Raw genomic sequence first — 15,306 nt, forward strand, 5'->3', positions numbered from 1 at the left:
TGACTCTCAAAATATGGTCCCTGGACCAGCAGGATCAATGTCACCTGGTAGCTTGTTGGAAATGCAAATTTTCAGGCCTCACACTACTAAACTTATTAAATCAGAATCTCTGAGGGTGGACCCCAACAATCTGTGTTTGAACAAGACCTCTGGGTGATTCTGAAACACAGTAAATTTGGGAAACATTTGTAGTTTACACATCAAAGTAATGACATTTATGTGTCTTCTGTTACAGAAATGAGCAATAAGAATCTGATTATCAGTTGGTGGGAGAACGGGGAAGGGAGGGAGCATTCATTTTTACAAAAGAATAGATTAATTCATGAAAGAAAGGGTTATATATTCTTAAACTAGAAAAAAGAAGGACTTTAAATAGTTTTTTAATTTTTCTTTTGAGATGGAGTCTCGCTCTATTGCCCGGGCTGGAGTACAGTGGCACGATCTCGGCTCACTGCAAGCTCTGACTCCTGGATTCACGCCATTCTCCTGCCTCAGCCTCCTGAGTAGCTGGGACTACAGGCGCTTGCTACCACGCCCAGCTAATTTTTGTATTTTTGTTAGAGACGGGGTTTCACCATGTTAGCCAGGATGGTCTTGATCTCCTGACCTTGTGATCCGCCCACCTCGACCTCCCAAAGTGCTGGGATTACAGGCATGAGGCACCGTGCTCAGCCTAAATAATTTTAATATAACACATTGAAAGGACTGATATGGTGCTACAAACTTAAGCTTTTGTCTCTGGGAAGAAACTAAAATATTCAGTGTTTATACACAAGTGTTTCAGTATCATCAGGCCATGTGTGCTGTGCTAAATGAGGCACCATGGTGCTTTTAAGTGCCTGTCTACAGCTGTGTTTCCCAACCAGCATCTTGTGACACTTGTGTTCTAGTGTCAGTGTCACTCTGTTCTGGGTTCCTATTGCCATTGTTTGAACTGAACATGGAGTGGGCGGCACTAACTGGTGGCAGGGGCTGGCTGGTAGGACATGAAATATTGGGGGGATGAGGATGTGCATATCCTTCTGGGTCACTGGAGGAAGGCCTTCAGCCTTGCCTCCTGCCTCCCAAGGCTCCACCCACAATGTCGCAAGCATGTCACACAGAAAAGAAGTTTGAAAAATGCACTATTTATTGTCATTTAGACACTAAAGGGAGTTTTACCAGTTTGAACGATATGGTAAATTTTTTAAATTAGAAGTTAAAGCCTAACATTTCAATAGTCTTTCCATTCTGCTTTATAAAGGAAATAAGAGGAGACTACTAAAGATTTCAGGGATCCACCCATCTGATTCATTCATTGGAAATATCCTGGCCAGCTGGACCCTCAGATTTCCCGTATGTTTATCTACAAACAAAAGCTGGGCTCCATAGCACTGGCTAAACTTGCCCCTTGGGACTCAGCAATCTCTCCATGCCAGTGAACACACCCTGGGCAGACCAGAATACATTTGACTCTGGAATTTGGGTTGATGAAGCAAACTTCCATTGACCTTGCTCAATTCTACTTGATGTCAGACTTCCTTAATTTGCAGAGCAGAGCTCCTGGCAGAACCTAGGAAGCCATTCACTAGGGTAATTCTGATGAACTTTTTCAGCAGAATTCTTCTACCAGCTTGGGAGAAGTTTGAGCATCCAGTGTAAAGTTGAGGATGACAGCAATGAACTTTTCTTTGTCTTTTCATACAGCGTCAAGAACTAGAATCAGAAAACAAAAAACTGAAGAATGAGCTAAATGAGTTGCGCAAGGCCCTCAGTGAGAAAAGTGCACCAGAGGTGACCGCCCCAGGTGCACCTGCCTACCGTGTCCTCATGGAGCAGCTGACCTCTGTGAGTGAGGAGCTTGATGTCCGCAAGGAAGAAGTCCTCATCTTAAGGTCTCAACTGGTGAGCCAGAAAGAGGCCATCCAACCCAAGGTAAGCACAAGCACACAACTAAACTGGGTGTTCGGGGACTGGCCTCAATGTCTTCTTATCCTTTCCCTCCAGTTTATAGTGCAGCAAACACTTAAGAGCATTTTTAATCTAATTGAGGATTCATCAGTTAAAAAAAAAAAAATCCCAGTGTTGTTTAAAACTATTGTAAGCATAAATTGGAATGAGCAAAAAGCAAGGGGAATCCCAAATGGTCATCAAAGTTTCATCTCTCATGAGTTTTAAAATTAATCTTTTTGTAGTAATCTGGCCACAATAAATTTTGATCTAAAATAAAATTTTATTAAATACAAAACTCTAAATTTTCTTACTGCGGGAAGGCATTAAATACAACTTTAAAGTCATTTGTCGAAAATATTTGTTTAGTTGGAGAAATAACAGATGAACCGGTTAGAAGTGAGATCAGTGAGTGGAAGTTACGTGGAGATGATTTCTGCTCACTTCAGGCAGTTCTCTTTAGTAGGGGGTGCTGTCCCAGTGGGAGAGGCTGTTTCAGGATTCAACAGAAAGGACTCCCGCCCTGAGGATATAGATGGCCCTTTGAAGTCCTTCCCTGCCTTCATTTGAGACCCAGCGCTGCCATATGCTGATGAGAGATGGGCCTTTCTGTCATTTGCCATCAGAGGGAATCTGAGTGATCATCTTGAAAACCTGGCCTGCCTCCCTGCCCTTGTGCATGCAGCAGAGCATCACAGGACTCGAGGCAATCAAGGGTCCCAACTGTCTGGTGTGCCATATAAAAAATATCCATGATATATAATGAGCTGGATGCCTGAAAATCTGAGAGTACTCCTCTTAGAAATGGTATTTCTGCATGCAGTTTAGATACTGTGCCTGGCATGTATGTTTGGACTTGATGAAGGCAAGTCACACCTGAGATCAACACTGGTCCAAAAAATATCAAATTCTAAAAACAAGATGTTTGACTAATTTGGGGAAATAAAATTCCAATAGTAGTGGAGTTATATAGAGAAATGGGCTTTCTTTAAAACAAATCACAGGCCAGGTGTAGTGGCTCACACCTGTAATCCCAGCACTTTGGGATGCTGAAGCGGGTGGATCACGAGGTCAGGAGATAAAGACCGTCCTGGCTAACATGGTGAAACCCCATCTCTACTAAAAATACAAAAAATTAGCCGGGCGTGGAGGTGGGCACCTGTAGTCCCAGCTACTCAGGAGGTTGAAGCAGGAGAATGGCGTGAACCTGGGAGGCAGAGCTTGTAGTGAGCCGAGATCACGCCACTGCACTCCAGCCTGGGCAACACAGCGAGACTCTATCTCAAAAACTAATAATAATAATAATAATCACAAACACCTTAAGCCAGAAATGAGAAGAGACCCCATTTTGACTTGGCCATATAGGTCACACCTCACCCCCGGGCTGTCTCAGTTGGTTCCCTTGGCTACCACTGTGGCTGGGCCTCAGAAAACAAGGCTTGCAGTCTTGGTTGAGCAGAGTCCAAAATCAAGATTCCTTTCTCTAGTTCTGTTGAGACAAATTAGTATTCTTTCTAAAAAAATTTTTGATTGACAAATAATAGTTGTATATATTTATGGGGTTGCAATGTGGTAATCTCACAAGAAACTTTAGTAAAAATCAAGAGAAAGGAAAAGAGAAATGAAGCAAAGGACATAAAAACAATCCAGCTAACAGAGCACATAGTTCTACTATCACACATTCTCCCTTGTCCAGCTCACATACCCCATGTGACAGCTGCTCTCCTGACCCTAATGGGCTGACCCTGTCCAACTGACGTACCGGCTCGCTCAGCTCCCAGCCTAAACATGGCAGCACTCATGTCCCCTCCTAGGAGAAATGCCCATGACACTAATTAAGATCTTCCAGACTCCCCAGGGCTATTTGTCCCTCTCAGTTTCTAGTCTGAGAGACCCATCATGTCACCACTCCATTGCAGGGCAGTGATGAGCAACACCCTGAGAGCTAGGGGATGATCCGGCCCAGGCAGGTCTTGTGTGTTGGCTCCACCTCTAGAGTATTCTAGGAATCTTCCCTTGGACAAATGACTTCCTGTGGGGGACATAACTTTAACTTCACAGACCTATGATAAGAATTTCACCCGCATACATTAACAGGAGGGTCATTCTCTCCCATACTCAAAGATATTTTATAACCAGAAAAATCAAAACAATTTTAAAAGAATTTCAAACTTTTGTTCCTGGAAATAGAAGTTGTCAACACATAAATATATATTAGTGTCTGTTTTATGATAGCTCCAGGAATGTTAATGTATTTACAGAGTTAATTTTAGAGAAACAACTCATGGCTGTTTTTAAATTAGCTTTTATCTGTTATGATAGGGACTCTGATGAAATTTATTTATGAAACTAAGGGTTTATTGTTTTTTCTGTTTTTTGTGCTTGCTGACTTGTGATTTTCAGGATGACAAGGTAATTATACATTTTTGTTTTTTTAGTAAATACTTCTATTTAATCCTAACTTTAGTTTACAAATATCCCCCAATAAAGGCAATTGATGCTTTCTGACCAAGTCTATTTTGATATTTTGATATTTATAAGTGAATTTCCAATTTGACTCCTTCTGATTTGGGAAGTCAGTAGGGAAACAGTGGTTGTAGTAGGCTCCAGTCTGGATTATTGAGGGGACTCCATGACTTCTGATTTATAGGCAGCTGTATGACTGATTGCTGTAGTTCTGGTAGGCCATCCAGAGGCTGGGGAGGGAAGCCCTTAACTTGGAGTACATTCAGAAGCACAGGCTCTCCTGAGCTCTCATATCTACCAGTGGCAGGCTTGTTGGCTAAGGGTGAAGAGAAGCCTGAGGAGCTGAGCACACTATTCTTTGCTGCCACTTTCATCTCCCTGAGTGTAGAGCCCACAGCTAGAATGAAAAGTGGCTTGTGACGAGGTTGCAAAGTCAGATTTCTCTACCATATCTTGTTTCTCTTTATACTGAGTGACAGATATTGCTGGGATTTTCCTATATAGCAAAACCCTTTTAGAACTTCTGGTCACAGGCTTGAGAGAGACAAAGTCTGAGCAGTGAATCAGGAACTCCCTAAATGCTGTAGCCCAAGTCTGAACCCATTCCCCAAGTGCCACTTTTTAGCTAAGGTAGGCAGAATGAGGGAAGAACTTACTACCCAGGAGAGAAGCATACTAAGAAGGCTTTCTTGTCTTGGATTAGCTAATTTGATCAAGTTACCTCATTTGCTAAAAGTTCAAAACCATACCGTGTAAGTCCTGAGACATCAGAGCACACAGATAGCATTATTTGATGTAAACAATCGGGTCTTTGAAAGTTATTACTTATGGGTCTTAAAAATCTGAGTATGGCCCTTTATAAAACAGAGAGATTTTATTCCTTTCAGAGAAAGAGAAAAAAGAAGCTCTCTGTAAAACAGGTACTAAAATATTTATAAAATATAGCTAAAAAAAATACTCTATGTGGTATTAATGGGAAAGATTTTTAAAATTCAGTAAAATGTAAACTATTTATTAGTTTATTTTGTGAGATTATAGTTGGTCTTCTCAGAGGAAGCATTTACAAACTTACAAAAGGATAGCATTAAGAGAAAAGTGGTATTTTTTTTTGAAGGATTTTCAAAATGCACATTGAAATTCAGAAACAAGCATTTGTAAGTGTGTAGTTGGCATTAAAGTTATCTTGGAACTTGTCTTGAAGATCATGGTATTTGAAGTGTATTTTATTAAGTCTGTTTCATTGCAAGGCCTGAGCTTAGATCATGTTTACTAAAGAATCAGACGTATACTATTTAGACAAATATGTGGTCCAAAAGCTTTTGAGTTGAATTTTATGTGGAAATGTTTCCATTTAGACAAAGCCATTGGGTTCTGAAGTATATTATTTTTTTCGAGGCTACAGAGCAGGGATTCTTTTTTTGCTTTAAGTTCTGGGATACATGTACTGAATATGCAGGTTTGTTACATAGGTATACATGTTCCATGGTGGTTTGCACAGCAGTGATTCTTATCTCTTACTCTTGTCTGGAAAGATAGAGTAGCTGAATAGAAGATTTTGAACTTACATTGGTTGTCAGACAGATTTGACTAAAAGGAGAAAATTAAAAAGAAAATTAAAATGTTGGCAAAAAAGTTATTTTTATATAAAATCATTAATAATTCTGACCTGCCAGATGTTTATTTCAAAAGCTTAAGTACTATGTTATATTATACTAGAGGAAAAAAGAACTGAATGTGAGGAAAAAAACCTTAATTTTGCTGAAGCATATAATCTGAATACTACCTTCTTTTTCTGAGTTTTTAATGAAAAAGTGAACTTTGGCCGGGCGCAGTGGCTCAAGCCTGTAATCCCAGCACTTTGGGAGGCCGAGACGGGTGGATCACGAGGTCAGGAGATTGAGACCATCCTGGCTAACACGGTGAAACCCCGTCTCTACTAAAAATACAAAAAAACTAGCTGGGCGAGGTGGCGGTGCCTGTAGTCCCAGCTACTCGGGAGGCTGAGGCAGGAGAATGGCGTGAACTCGGGAGGCGGAGCTTGCAGTGAGCTGAGATCTGGCCACAGCACTCCCGCCTGGGTGACAGAGCAAGACTCCGTCTCAAAAAAAAAAAAAAAAGAAAAAGAAAAAGAAAAAGTGAACTTTATGTCAAACTTTCATTGTTTTGTTGGGGCATCTGCTTCATTGTAACTAGTCAAAAAGTAGTAGAAAGAATGGCTTTGTACATTCCATTAAATTGGTGCTTTGTTATTTTTCTAATGCTGAATATATACTATATTATATACTTTATAAAAATTATATATATATTTTTTCACATAATGTAAAACACATATATGGCCCATCAGTGATTTTATTTACAGGGCTGTGGCACTCTAGAATCTTCCCACCTTTGTAGTAGAGTGCTAGTGTTTCTCAGGAGAAAAACTGAAGGTACCTTTCTCTTAACTACCTGGGCCAAACTCCCCTCTGCAGTTACATGAGGTTGGGGCTGATGCTTTGGTGGGTCACAGGTGTGGTGGAGCACATAACCCCTGCCCCCCAATTATACCTAATATATGTGTTATATGTCCAAAGCTTTTGAGTTGAATCTTAAGGCATAAGTGTGTTATTTCCCCCCTCAGAATACAATGACAGATTCCACAATACTTTTGGAAGATGTACAAAAAATGAAAGATAAAGGTGAAATAGCACAAGCATACATTGGTTTGAAAGAAACAAACAGGTAAGTTGATCCTTCTTTTATTCATTTTGGTTTAATTGTATTGATCTTTAGCCTTCAAGCCAGCCTCTTGCATAGTAAAAGTGTTTATACATTCCTTTATATTAGACATTAACTGGCCTTCAAAGGGAATCCAAGGTTTCCAATGTATTTCTAGTTAAGATCTTCATTTATAATATAAGGTAATAGTATTGACAAAAGGTGTCAGGGAAAATATGCTTTAAATCAAAGGAAGATTTTTAAAATATTTAATGTCTTAGCTTTAAGGGGCTGCCTTGAGAAGAAAACCACCTGCTCAGGTTGTACTGTCTTAGGTAGTCACTATCATTTGTTATTCAGGATGGTTATTTGTGGAGGTTTGTAGGGGCAACTGCAGTTTTCAATAGTTGAAACTTAGAGTGAAGAGGAGTGATGAGGTATCTGGAATTACTTGGTGTTGGCCATGTAACTCTAAAACGGCACCGTGACTTCTAGGATAGGAGAATGAAGGCTTATATCTGGAATTCCCCTTGGGCTTACTACCACCCTTCTTTCCAGCAAAGCCTTAGTCTATTGGTCTAGGTCTCTTGATGGAACGTTTCAGGATTGGTAAGCATAAATACTTTATAAACTGAAGAATATTGCCATACATAAAGTAAGGTGCAGTCAGCCCTAAATACCCATTGGATCCATATCTGTGGAGTCAACCGATGGAGAATGGAAAATATTTTTAAAATTACATTTGTACTGAACATGTACAGACTTTTTTCTTGTTTCTTTTCTTTCTTTCTTTCTTTTTTTTTTTTTTTCTTTTGAAATGGAGTTTCCCTCTTTCGCCTAGGCTGGAAGTGAAGTGGCACAATCTCAGCTCATTGCAACCTCCGCCCCCACAAGGTTCAAGCGATTTTCCTGCTTCAGCCTCCCGAGTAGCTAGGATTATAGGTGCCCACCACCACACCTGACTAATTTTTGTATTTTTTTTAGTGGAGACGGGGTTTTGCCACATTGGCCAGGCTGGTCCCGAACTCCAGACCTCAGGTGATCCACCTGCTTCATCCTCCCAAAGTGCTAGGATTACAGGCATAAACCACTGCGCCCGGCCCTATCATTATTTCTTAAAACGAAACTATTTACAGAGTATTATAAGTAATCTAGAGATTACATATTACAAATTTTTAGGTATTGTAAGTAATCTAGAGATGATTTAAAGTATGTGGAGGATGTACGTGGTTATATGCAAATAGTATGCCATTTTATATAAGGGACTTGAACATCTGTGGATCTTGCTATCCAAGGGAGGACCTGAAACCCAATAGATATTGAAGGATGACTGTACTTATCTTCTTTTATGGACAAGGGTGGAGAATGCTTATAAAAGTATTTGGTTAAACTTAAATTTTAATTTATCAGTGTAAATTATAAACATATGTTATATCTAAGAATGTGTTAATATAGAAAGAACTGTATTATCTCACACTGTTCTTCCATCCACTTAGCTATTCAATCACCAGTGTGCCTACTTCATGCCAGACCCTGTACCACATACTGGGAATACAGTAATAAGCAAGATAAATGCGGTTCCTACTCTCATCGAGGTTATAGGCTGCTGGGGAGACAGCTGAGAGGGTTTGGACTTTATTCCAAAGATAATGGAATCCTCTGAAAGGTGTTAAGTAGGAGAATGGTGTGATGAGATTTGATTTTTGGAAAGCTAGCCCTGGCTGTTATGTTAGAGAATAGATTGCAGTAGAACAAAACTGAAAGCATAAAGACCAGAGAGTAAGCCTGTAACCCAATGATTATGGTGACTTGGGCTTGGCGGATGCCAGTTAGGATTGACATAAATGGAACGTTTTGAAAGATACATAAGAAGATGAGGTCAGAAAAATGTTTGGTTTATTGGATGTGTGGGCAAGGGATAGAGAAGCCTGAAGGCGACTCCGTGGTTTCTGCTATCTTGTTTAGATGTGGTGATACCATTTTGTGATCGTGGGACTGGAGTGTGGGGAAATACACAGTGAAGGTCATCAGTAGATTTATACATATTGGATTTAAGGAGCCGGGAAAACATCCAGAGAAAGAAATATATTAGGCAGTTGACTATATAAATCTGTAGCCAGGAGAGATGTGTGTACTGAGATATAAATTTTTAAGTCATCAGAATATAATAATACAATGGAAACCATGTAAATAGATGAATTCTTTAGAGAGAGATGAACTCTCTAGATGTAAAGTAGAAGACAATGCCTGGAATTTGGGTTATGTAAACATAACAACAATATAGCAGGAGTAAGAACCTGGACTCCAGAGTCAGTGCTGGGATCCACTACTTACCATCTGTGTAACCTCTATGGGTATCTTACTTCTAAGCCTCTGTGTCTTCCTTTGCAATGTGGCAAATGACTTATGTTGGGTTACTAGGGAAACTAAATGAAATAGTACATGTGAAAGAATGTAGAATAGCATCTGACACTGAGCAAACACTCAAAAAATATTATTTTTATATTCTAAGAAAATAAATGATTACTAACATTATCATAATTACTAATTACACATATTTTTAATAAGATGTGATACATCTCTAATATAGCAGTTTTTCCAGCTCTACAATTAATTTTTGACACGAAAAAGCTTTTAAAAATCACGTCATAAAAGCTGAGAACCTTGGACGTGTTCTGATTTATGTTACTGCTATACGAATTTTTAAAACTGATTTTTTTAATGTGGGAAATTATGTTTTATTAAGTTAAAAAGGTTCCTACCTAGAAGACTTAAAAATTCATTTTGAAAAATATTATGAAGTTTGCCACACAAAGACAGTAGCTGAAATTTTCGTTCTATATGTGTCATAACCTCTAATATAATATGTGATATATTAGATCACTTTGCTAGCCAAATAAAACATCAAAAACAGAACCTCTTTCTCACCTTCCAGTAATTTCTTATTTTACAGGAAAAGTAACTCTACATCCTTGATTATTTTGCTTTAATTTCTACCCATTTACATGTGATGCTACATGTTACTCATTTTTAAAAATTAACCAAAAATAATTTTTGTGGTAATGTCTTAAAGTTGTCATAATGAATAAAAACAGTCTTATTCACTTATAAAATGTTGAAATACTGTGTGCTGCTGTTGACCATCATCACCTCATCACCATCCTCTATCCTTTTGTGTTTTGCATTGTTGTTCCTTTTGCATGGAAGATCATCTGCTCTGGATTACCATGAGTTGAATGAGGATGGAGAGCTGTGGCTGGTTTATGAAGGGTTAAAACAAGCCAACAGGTTATATTTGTCTCCTCAAAATGGAATGTTATTAATGTGTTGTTTTTCTTACTAACAGTGGCCTCCTGACTTTCACCCCTGTATTTCTTGTGCATTGATTTTCTTCTTGGGTAAATTAGTGTTAGTAATTGTGTTATTTGTCCAAAGCTTTTCAGTAAAACTGAGAACATTCAGCCAAACACCCTTTTTTTTTTTTTTTTCCCTTCAAACGGAGTCTCACTCTGTTGCCTGGGCTGGAGTGCAGTGGTACCATCCCAGCTCACTGCAACCTCTGCCTCCTGGGTTCAACTGATTCTCCTGCCTCAGCCTCCTGAGTAGCTGGGACCACAGGCGTGCACCAACATGCCTGACTAATTTTTTGTATTTTTAATAGAGACGGGGTTTCACCATGTTGGCCAGGCTGGTCTCAAACTCCTGACCTCAGGTGATCTGCCCACCTCAGTTTCTCAAAGTACTGGGATTACAGGCATCAGCCACCACACCCGGTCCAAACACCTTTAAAAACCTTCATTGGCCAGGCATGGTGGCTCACTTTGGGGGGCTGAAGTGGGCGGATCACGAGGTCGGGAGATCGAGACCATCTGGCTAACATGGTGAAACCCCATCTCTACTAAAAAAATATATAAAAAATTAGCTGGACATGGTGGCGGGCATCTGTAGTCCCATCTACTCGGGAGGCTGAGGCAGGAGAATGGTGTGAACCTAGGAGGTGGAGCTTGCATTGAGCCGAGATCTCGCCACTGCGCTCCAGCCTGGGAGACAGAGCAAGACTCTGTCTCAAAAAAAAAAACCTTCACTACAAGATACTATTAAAGCTAAAATGGATTCATGGTGAATGTAAGACACTCCCCTTCAGACAATAAAATTTGTGAATCTCTCTGTTCCAGGAGTTAAAAGAAAAACAAAATTTTTCAATTAGGGCACAAACTATTGGGGAAGAGATTAAGATTTATTACTTAGACAGTGGCTTCTCATATCCTATAGATAGATCTACAGGATATATGTGCCTATGGCAATGTGGCTACATTTTTTTTTCTTTTCTTTTCTTTTTTTTGACACAGGGTCTTGTTCTGTCACCCAGGCTTGAGTGCAGTAGCATGATTACGGCTTAATTCAGCCTTGACCTCCTGGGCTCAAACGATCCTCCTACCTCAGCCTCCTGAGTAACTGGGACCACAGGCATGTGCCACCACACTCAGCTAATTTTTTGATTTTTTGTAGAGACAGGGTCTCACTTTGTTGCCCAGGCTGGTATCAAACTCCTGGGCTCAAACAATCCTGCCTTGGCCTCCCAAAGTGTTGGGATTACAGGAGTGAGGTACTGCACCCAGCCTACATTCTTATGTATTATTTTCATGCTGTCTAAAAGCAAGATGAAATGCATGATTTGGCACTCTGTGTGGTTATTATGAAATTCAAATTTGTGAAACAGCAAATCAGGAGAGTTTTCTGCATTGCTATAGCTTGGAATAATTACCCAAATTCAACACGTTAAATATGTTCAGAGGAGAGAAAATAAAATTGAAACAGCAGCACCTTTCTAACACAAGACATTCATCTACTCTAGTGGTGTTTGTCTTTGAACTCTCATTAAAGTTCCATTTTAGTGATTAAATTTTTAAAATACTCAAATGTTTGTTCAAGGGGCTTCTGCTTATTCTGCTTTGTTTGTTCTCAGCAGTTGGCAATCAAGGGACTGGAATAAAAGAATGTCTTTTCTTTCTTCACATTAGTTAGTTCTTAACCATAACTTTGCATTTGGAAAAGACTGACTGTAGAAGCAGGGGTGCGTGGCAAAGGGAGGATGCTCTGACTCTGGTGTTCTCACTGCCAATGCCTGGTTTGCTCTGTGGGCACAGCTGACTGTATGTTTGCTTGGAGAAGCAATAACCACTTTGTTGGTCCTATTAATATTTGTGTTCTAAAACCACATCTTGTTAGGATTCTGTTTCTGATATGTAAGTTTATGGGGAGAGAGAAGATGACAGATCTAAAATATGTGTAGGAAATTTCAGAACTATTTGTATGAATTTGAGTAAATCTGTATAGATAAGGCTGGAGTGGTGTTTCAGCCTTTCTGTCTTTCAGAATAGGAGTAGAATATAAAGATGGGAAACTGGTCCCACCCTCTGCCTGTAATTAGTAACTCTGTAGTTCTGAAGGCACATTTAGTTAGATTGGAAGTTTGTAATGTTGCCCTTTATAGTGCAGAGTTGTTTTGTGGCAAAGGTGTACTGTCTTTGCTGATTTATAAATACAAATGCAAGGCAAATTAAAGCTGTTTTTTTCAACTGATTTTTTTTTTCCACATCCTCATTTCCTGTGACCCCCCCCACCTTTATTTTTTTTGGAGATGAAGTTTTGCTCTTGTTGCCCAGGCTGGAGTGCAATGGTGCAATCTCAGGTTGCTGCAACCTCTACCTCCTGGATTCAACCAATTCTCCTGCTTCAGCCTCCTGAGTAGCTGGGACTATAGGCATGCACCAACACACCTGACTAATTTTTTCTATTTTTAGTAGAGATGGGGTTTCACTGTGTTGGCCAGTCTCAAACTCGTCATCTCAGGTGATATGCCCGCCTCAGCCTCCCAAAGTGCATGAACCACCGCACCCGGCCTCCTATGAACCTTTCAAAAGAACTAAAACTCTGCTGATGCTTAGGGCCTCTGAGAACTTTATATAATGCAGAAAGACACAAATGTGAGAGCATCCATTTCTATTTCTGCTTCTTGTTTAAGTTTCTTGACTTTAATCAAGCCAGAAGATATACAGATACTAAAGAATATCTGCTTTTCCTACTCTTGCAAGTGAACATGATGCCTTACACCCATTAGGCAGCGACTTGGGGTGTCATCTCCCCTTCCGACCTGTGTGTCCTCTCCACAGGCTCCTGGAATCCCAGCTCCAGTCACAGAAGAGGAGCCATGAGAATGAGGCCGAGGCCCTCCGTGGGGAGATCCAGAGCCTGAAGGAGGAGAACAACCGACAGCAGCAGCTGCTGGCCCAGAACCTGCAGCTGCCCCCAGAGGCCCGCATCGAGGCCAGCCTGCAGCACGAGATCACCCGGCTGACCAACGAAAACTTGGTAAGGAGAGCTGCCGGGTCCACATGTTCCTTAACCTAGCCTGCCCGACAGTCTAGTTTCTTTTTTATCAAACACAGGGTTTTTTCTTGCTGGAAAAACTCACCCCTCTGTATTTGTTACCCTTTTACTCCAGCAGAGACAGAGTAAGGAAAATATGAATACTTTGGTAGGAAGGAAAAAGGCACCTGCACGAGTTCTATTTATCACAGAAGGCTGAGTGCTCTTAGACCTTCCCTGGAGGCAGACAACCACCTGGGTGCAGGCTGGGTTTTTGATGGCCTTTAGGCTCAGGTGATCTGTTTCCTCCATTTCAGCTGCAGATCCTCTGCCATCCTAGGAGGTTTGTTATGTGATTGTCACAACTGCGACTGGGGACAGGCTTCTTTACCTTTGGTCCCCAAGCAGCCACTGAGGCCATCCCAGGCTCCATCTCTGGCAGACAAGCATGGTTAGAGTTGAGGTTGAGAAAGGCGGTTGGCAAAACCAACAGGGGTTTTTGGTTGATGCTAGATGGAGCTCCCACGCCAGAGAGGTGTGTGTTAGGATTCAGGTTCATATTTTCTGTTATTTTAAACAAAACGTGTAACAAATGAGGAAATTGTTTTTTTCCTTGTCAGATTCTAAACCCTGGCATGGAGTCCGAGTTTTTTCTTTTTTCCTTGTTCCTTTTTTTTTTTTTTTTTTGCCAAAAATATTTTCTCTCAGTCACCTAATAACTTTTATTACAGATTTACAGTTTTTTGACAAATATATTTACTATATTAAAAATCCTTAAAAAGTGATAATTTCACATTTCTATATAAAGTCTATATTGTGGTGCTAGCCTGATTTTGAGAAAAGTTGTTTAGGATTGATGGTGATTTGTGTCTTTTTTAAATTAACATTTTTAATGACCTATAATAAAATAGTATGAATTTTCTCTGAAGATTTAACAATCTGAATTATCCCTCCATTACTCCATTAGTGATAATTTACATTACAAATAGTTTTCTAGTGTCATTTATTCAACTATCTTTTATATGAATTAAAAGCAAAACGCAAAGCTATTCTTTTCACAGTCTGTCTGTCTGTATGAGGCTCCACTGTGGGAATGAGGGAGGAGGGTGGGGGCAGTGTGTGGGCTCTTTCCAAAGTGACTGAAATCTCACTAATTTGTGGGGAAATTTTTCTGAATCATAAAATATTTTTGAAGTGTCATTTTATAACGCTCAAGTATATTGTTGCTTAAATTAAACTAACAATGCTTTGATGACTAAGTATTACCGAATATACTGAAAAATATAATGAGTTGATTGATTGGCATACAAATTCTGTGCTTTAAATTATTGTTTTAAAATACAAGGTGAAATCGTGAAATAAAGATGCTTCTGGGTGGCAGATTTCCAGGGTTTTTTTCACTAAGTTGGTCAGACATTTCCCTTGCAACCTTGTTTGCAATATGAATTTTCTTGCCAATTTTTCATAGGTAATACAAAAAATAGACTAAGCCCCTATATTCTAAGCTAATAGAGCCCAGTTAATGAATTTGAGTTTGGGGAAAACCCTTTGTAGGTCAGCTGCTTCTCCTGCCATTATTCTGACTACTAATTCAGGAGGGTGGATTCAAACATAAGAACAGGAAATGATACACTTTTTCAAAATCATTGTTTTCTTAATCTTAATTGTGCATTTCTATAAGAAATACTTGAGCAGGATATTAAAGCCCAGCAGGAGACCTGGGTTTAGTGTTCTTGAAACTCTACCTTGCCCACCTACCTACCACCAACACAAAGCACAAAAATGATTTTTCTACCTCATCTAGCGAACAGGCTTCACAGGCCTCCCCCATGCTGTCTTTCAGCG

At 39.8% G+C, this 15,306-nt stretch overlaps 1 protein-coding gene across 9 annotated transcripts in view; it reads left to right on the forward strand.

Annotated features, from left to right (window-relative positions):
- Positions 1-15,306, forward strand: part of MYO5A (myosin VA) — a 223,219-nt gene that overhangs the window by 175,020 nt on the left and 32,893 nt on the right. For 3 of the 9 annotated variants that reach the window (XM_033190085.1, XM_033190088.1, XM_033190092.1), the window contains 5 exons: positions 1,687-1,914; positions 4,333-4,341; positions 7,016-7,116; positions 10,300-10,380; positions 13,266-13,464. In XM_033190085.1, the coding sequence (XP_033045976.1) occupies positions 1,687-1,914; positions 4,333-4,341; positions 7,016-7,116; positions 10,300-10,380; positions 13,266-13,464 (618 nt within the window). The remainder of the gene's footprint in view (positions 1-1,686; positions 1,915-4,332; positions 4,342-7,015; positions 7,117-10,299; positions 10,381-13,265; positions 13,465-15,306) is intronic. The other 6 variants (XM_033190086.1, XM_033190090.1, XM_033190093.1 and 3 more) reach the window with 3 other exon arrangements.

This window comes from Trachypithecus francoisi, unplaced genomic scaffold (assembly GCF_009764315.1).
Source record: "Trachypithecus francoisi isolate TF-2019V2 unplaced genomic scaffold, Tfra_2.0 Lachesis_group3, whole genome shotgun sequence".
NCBI classification, from domain to species: domain Eukaryota; kingdom Metazoa; phylum Chordata; class Mammalia; order Primates; family Cercopithecidae; genus Trachypithecus; species Trachypithecus francoisi.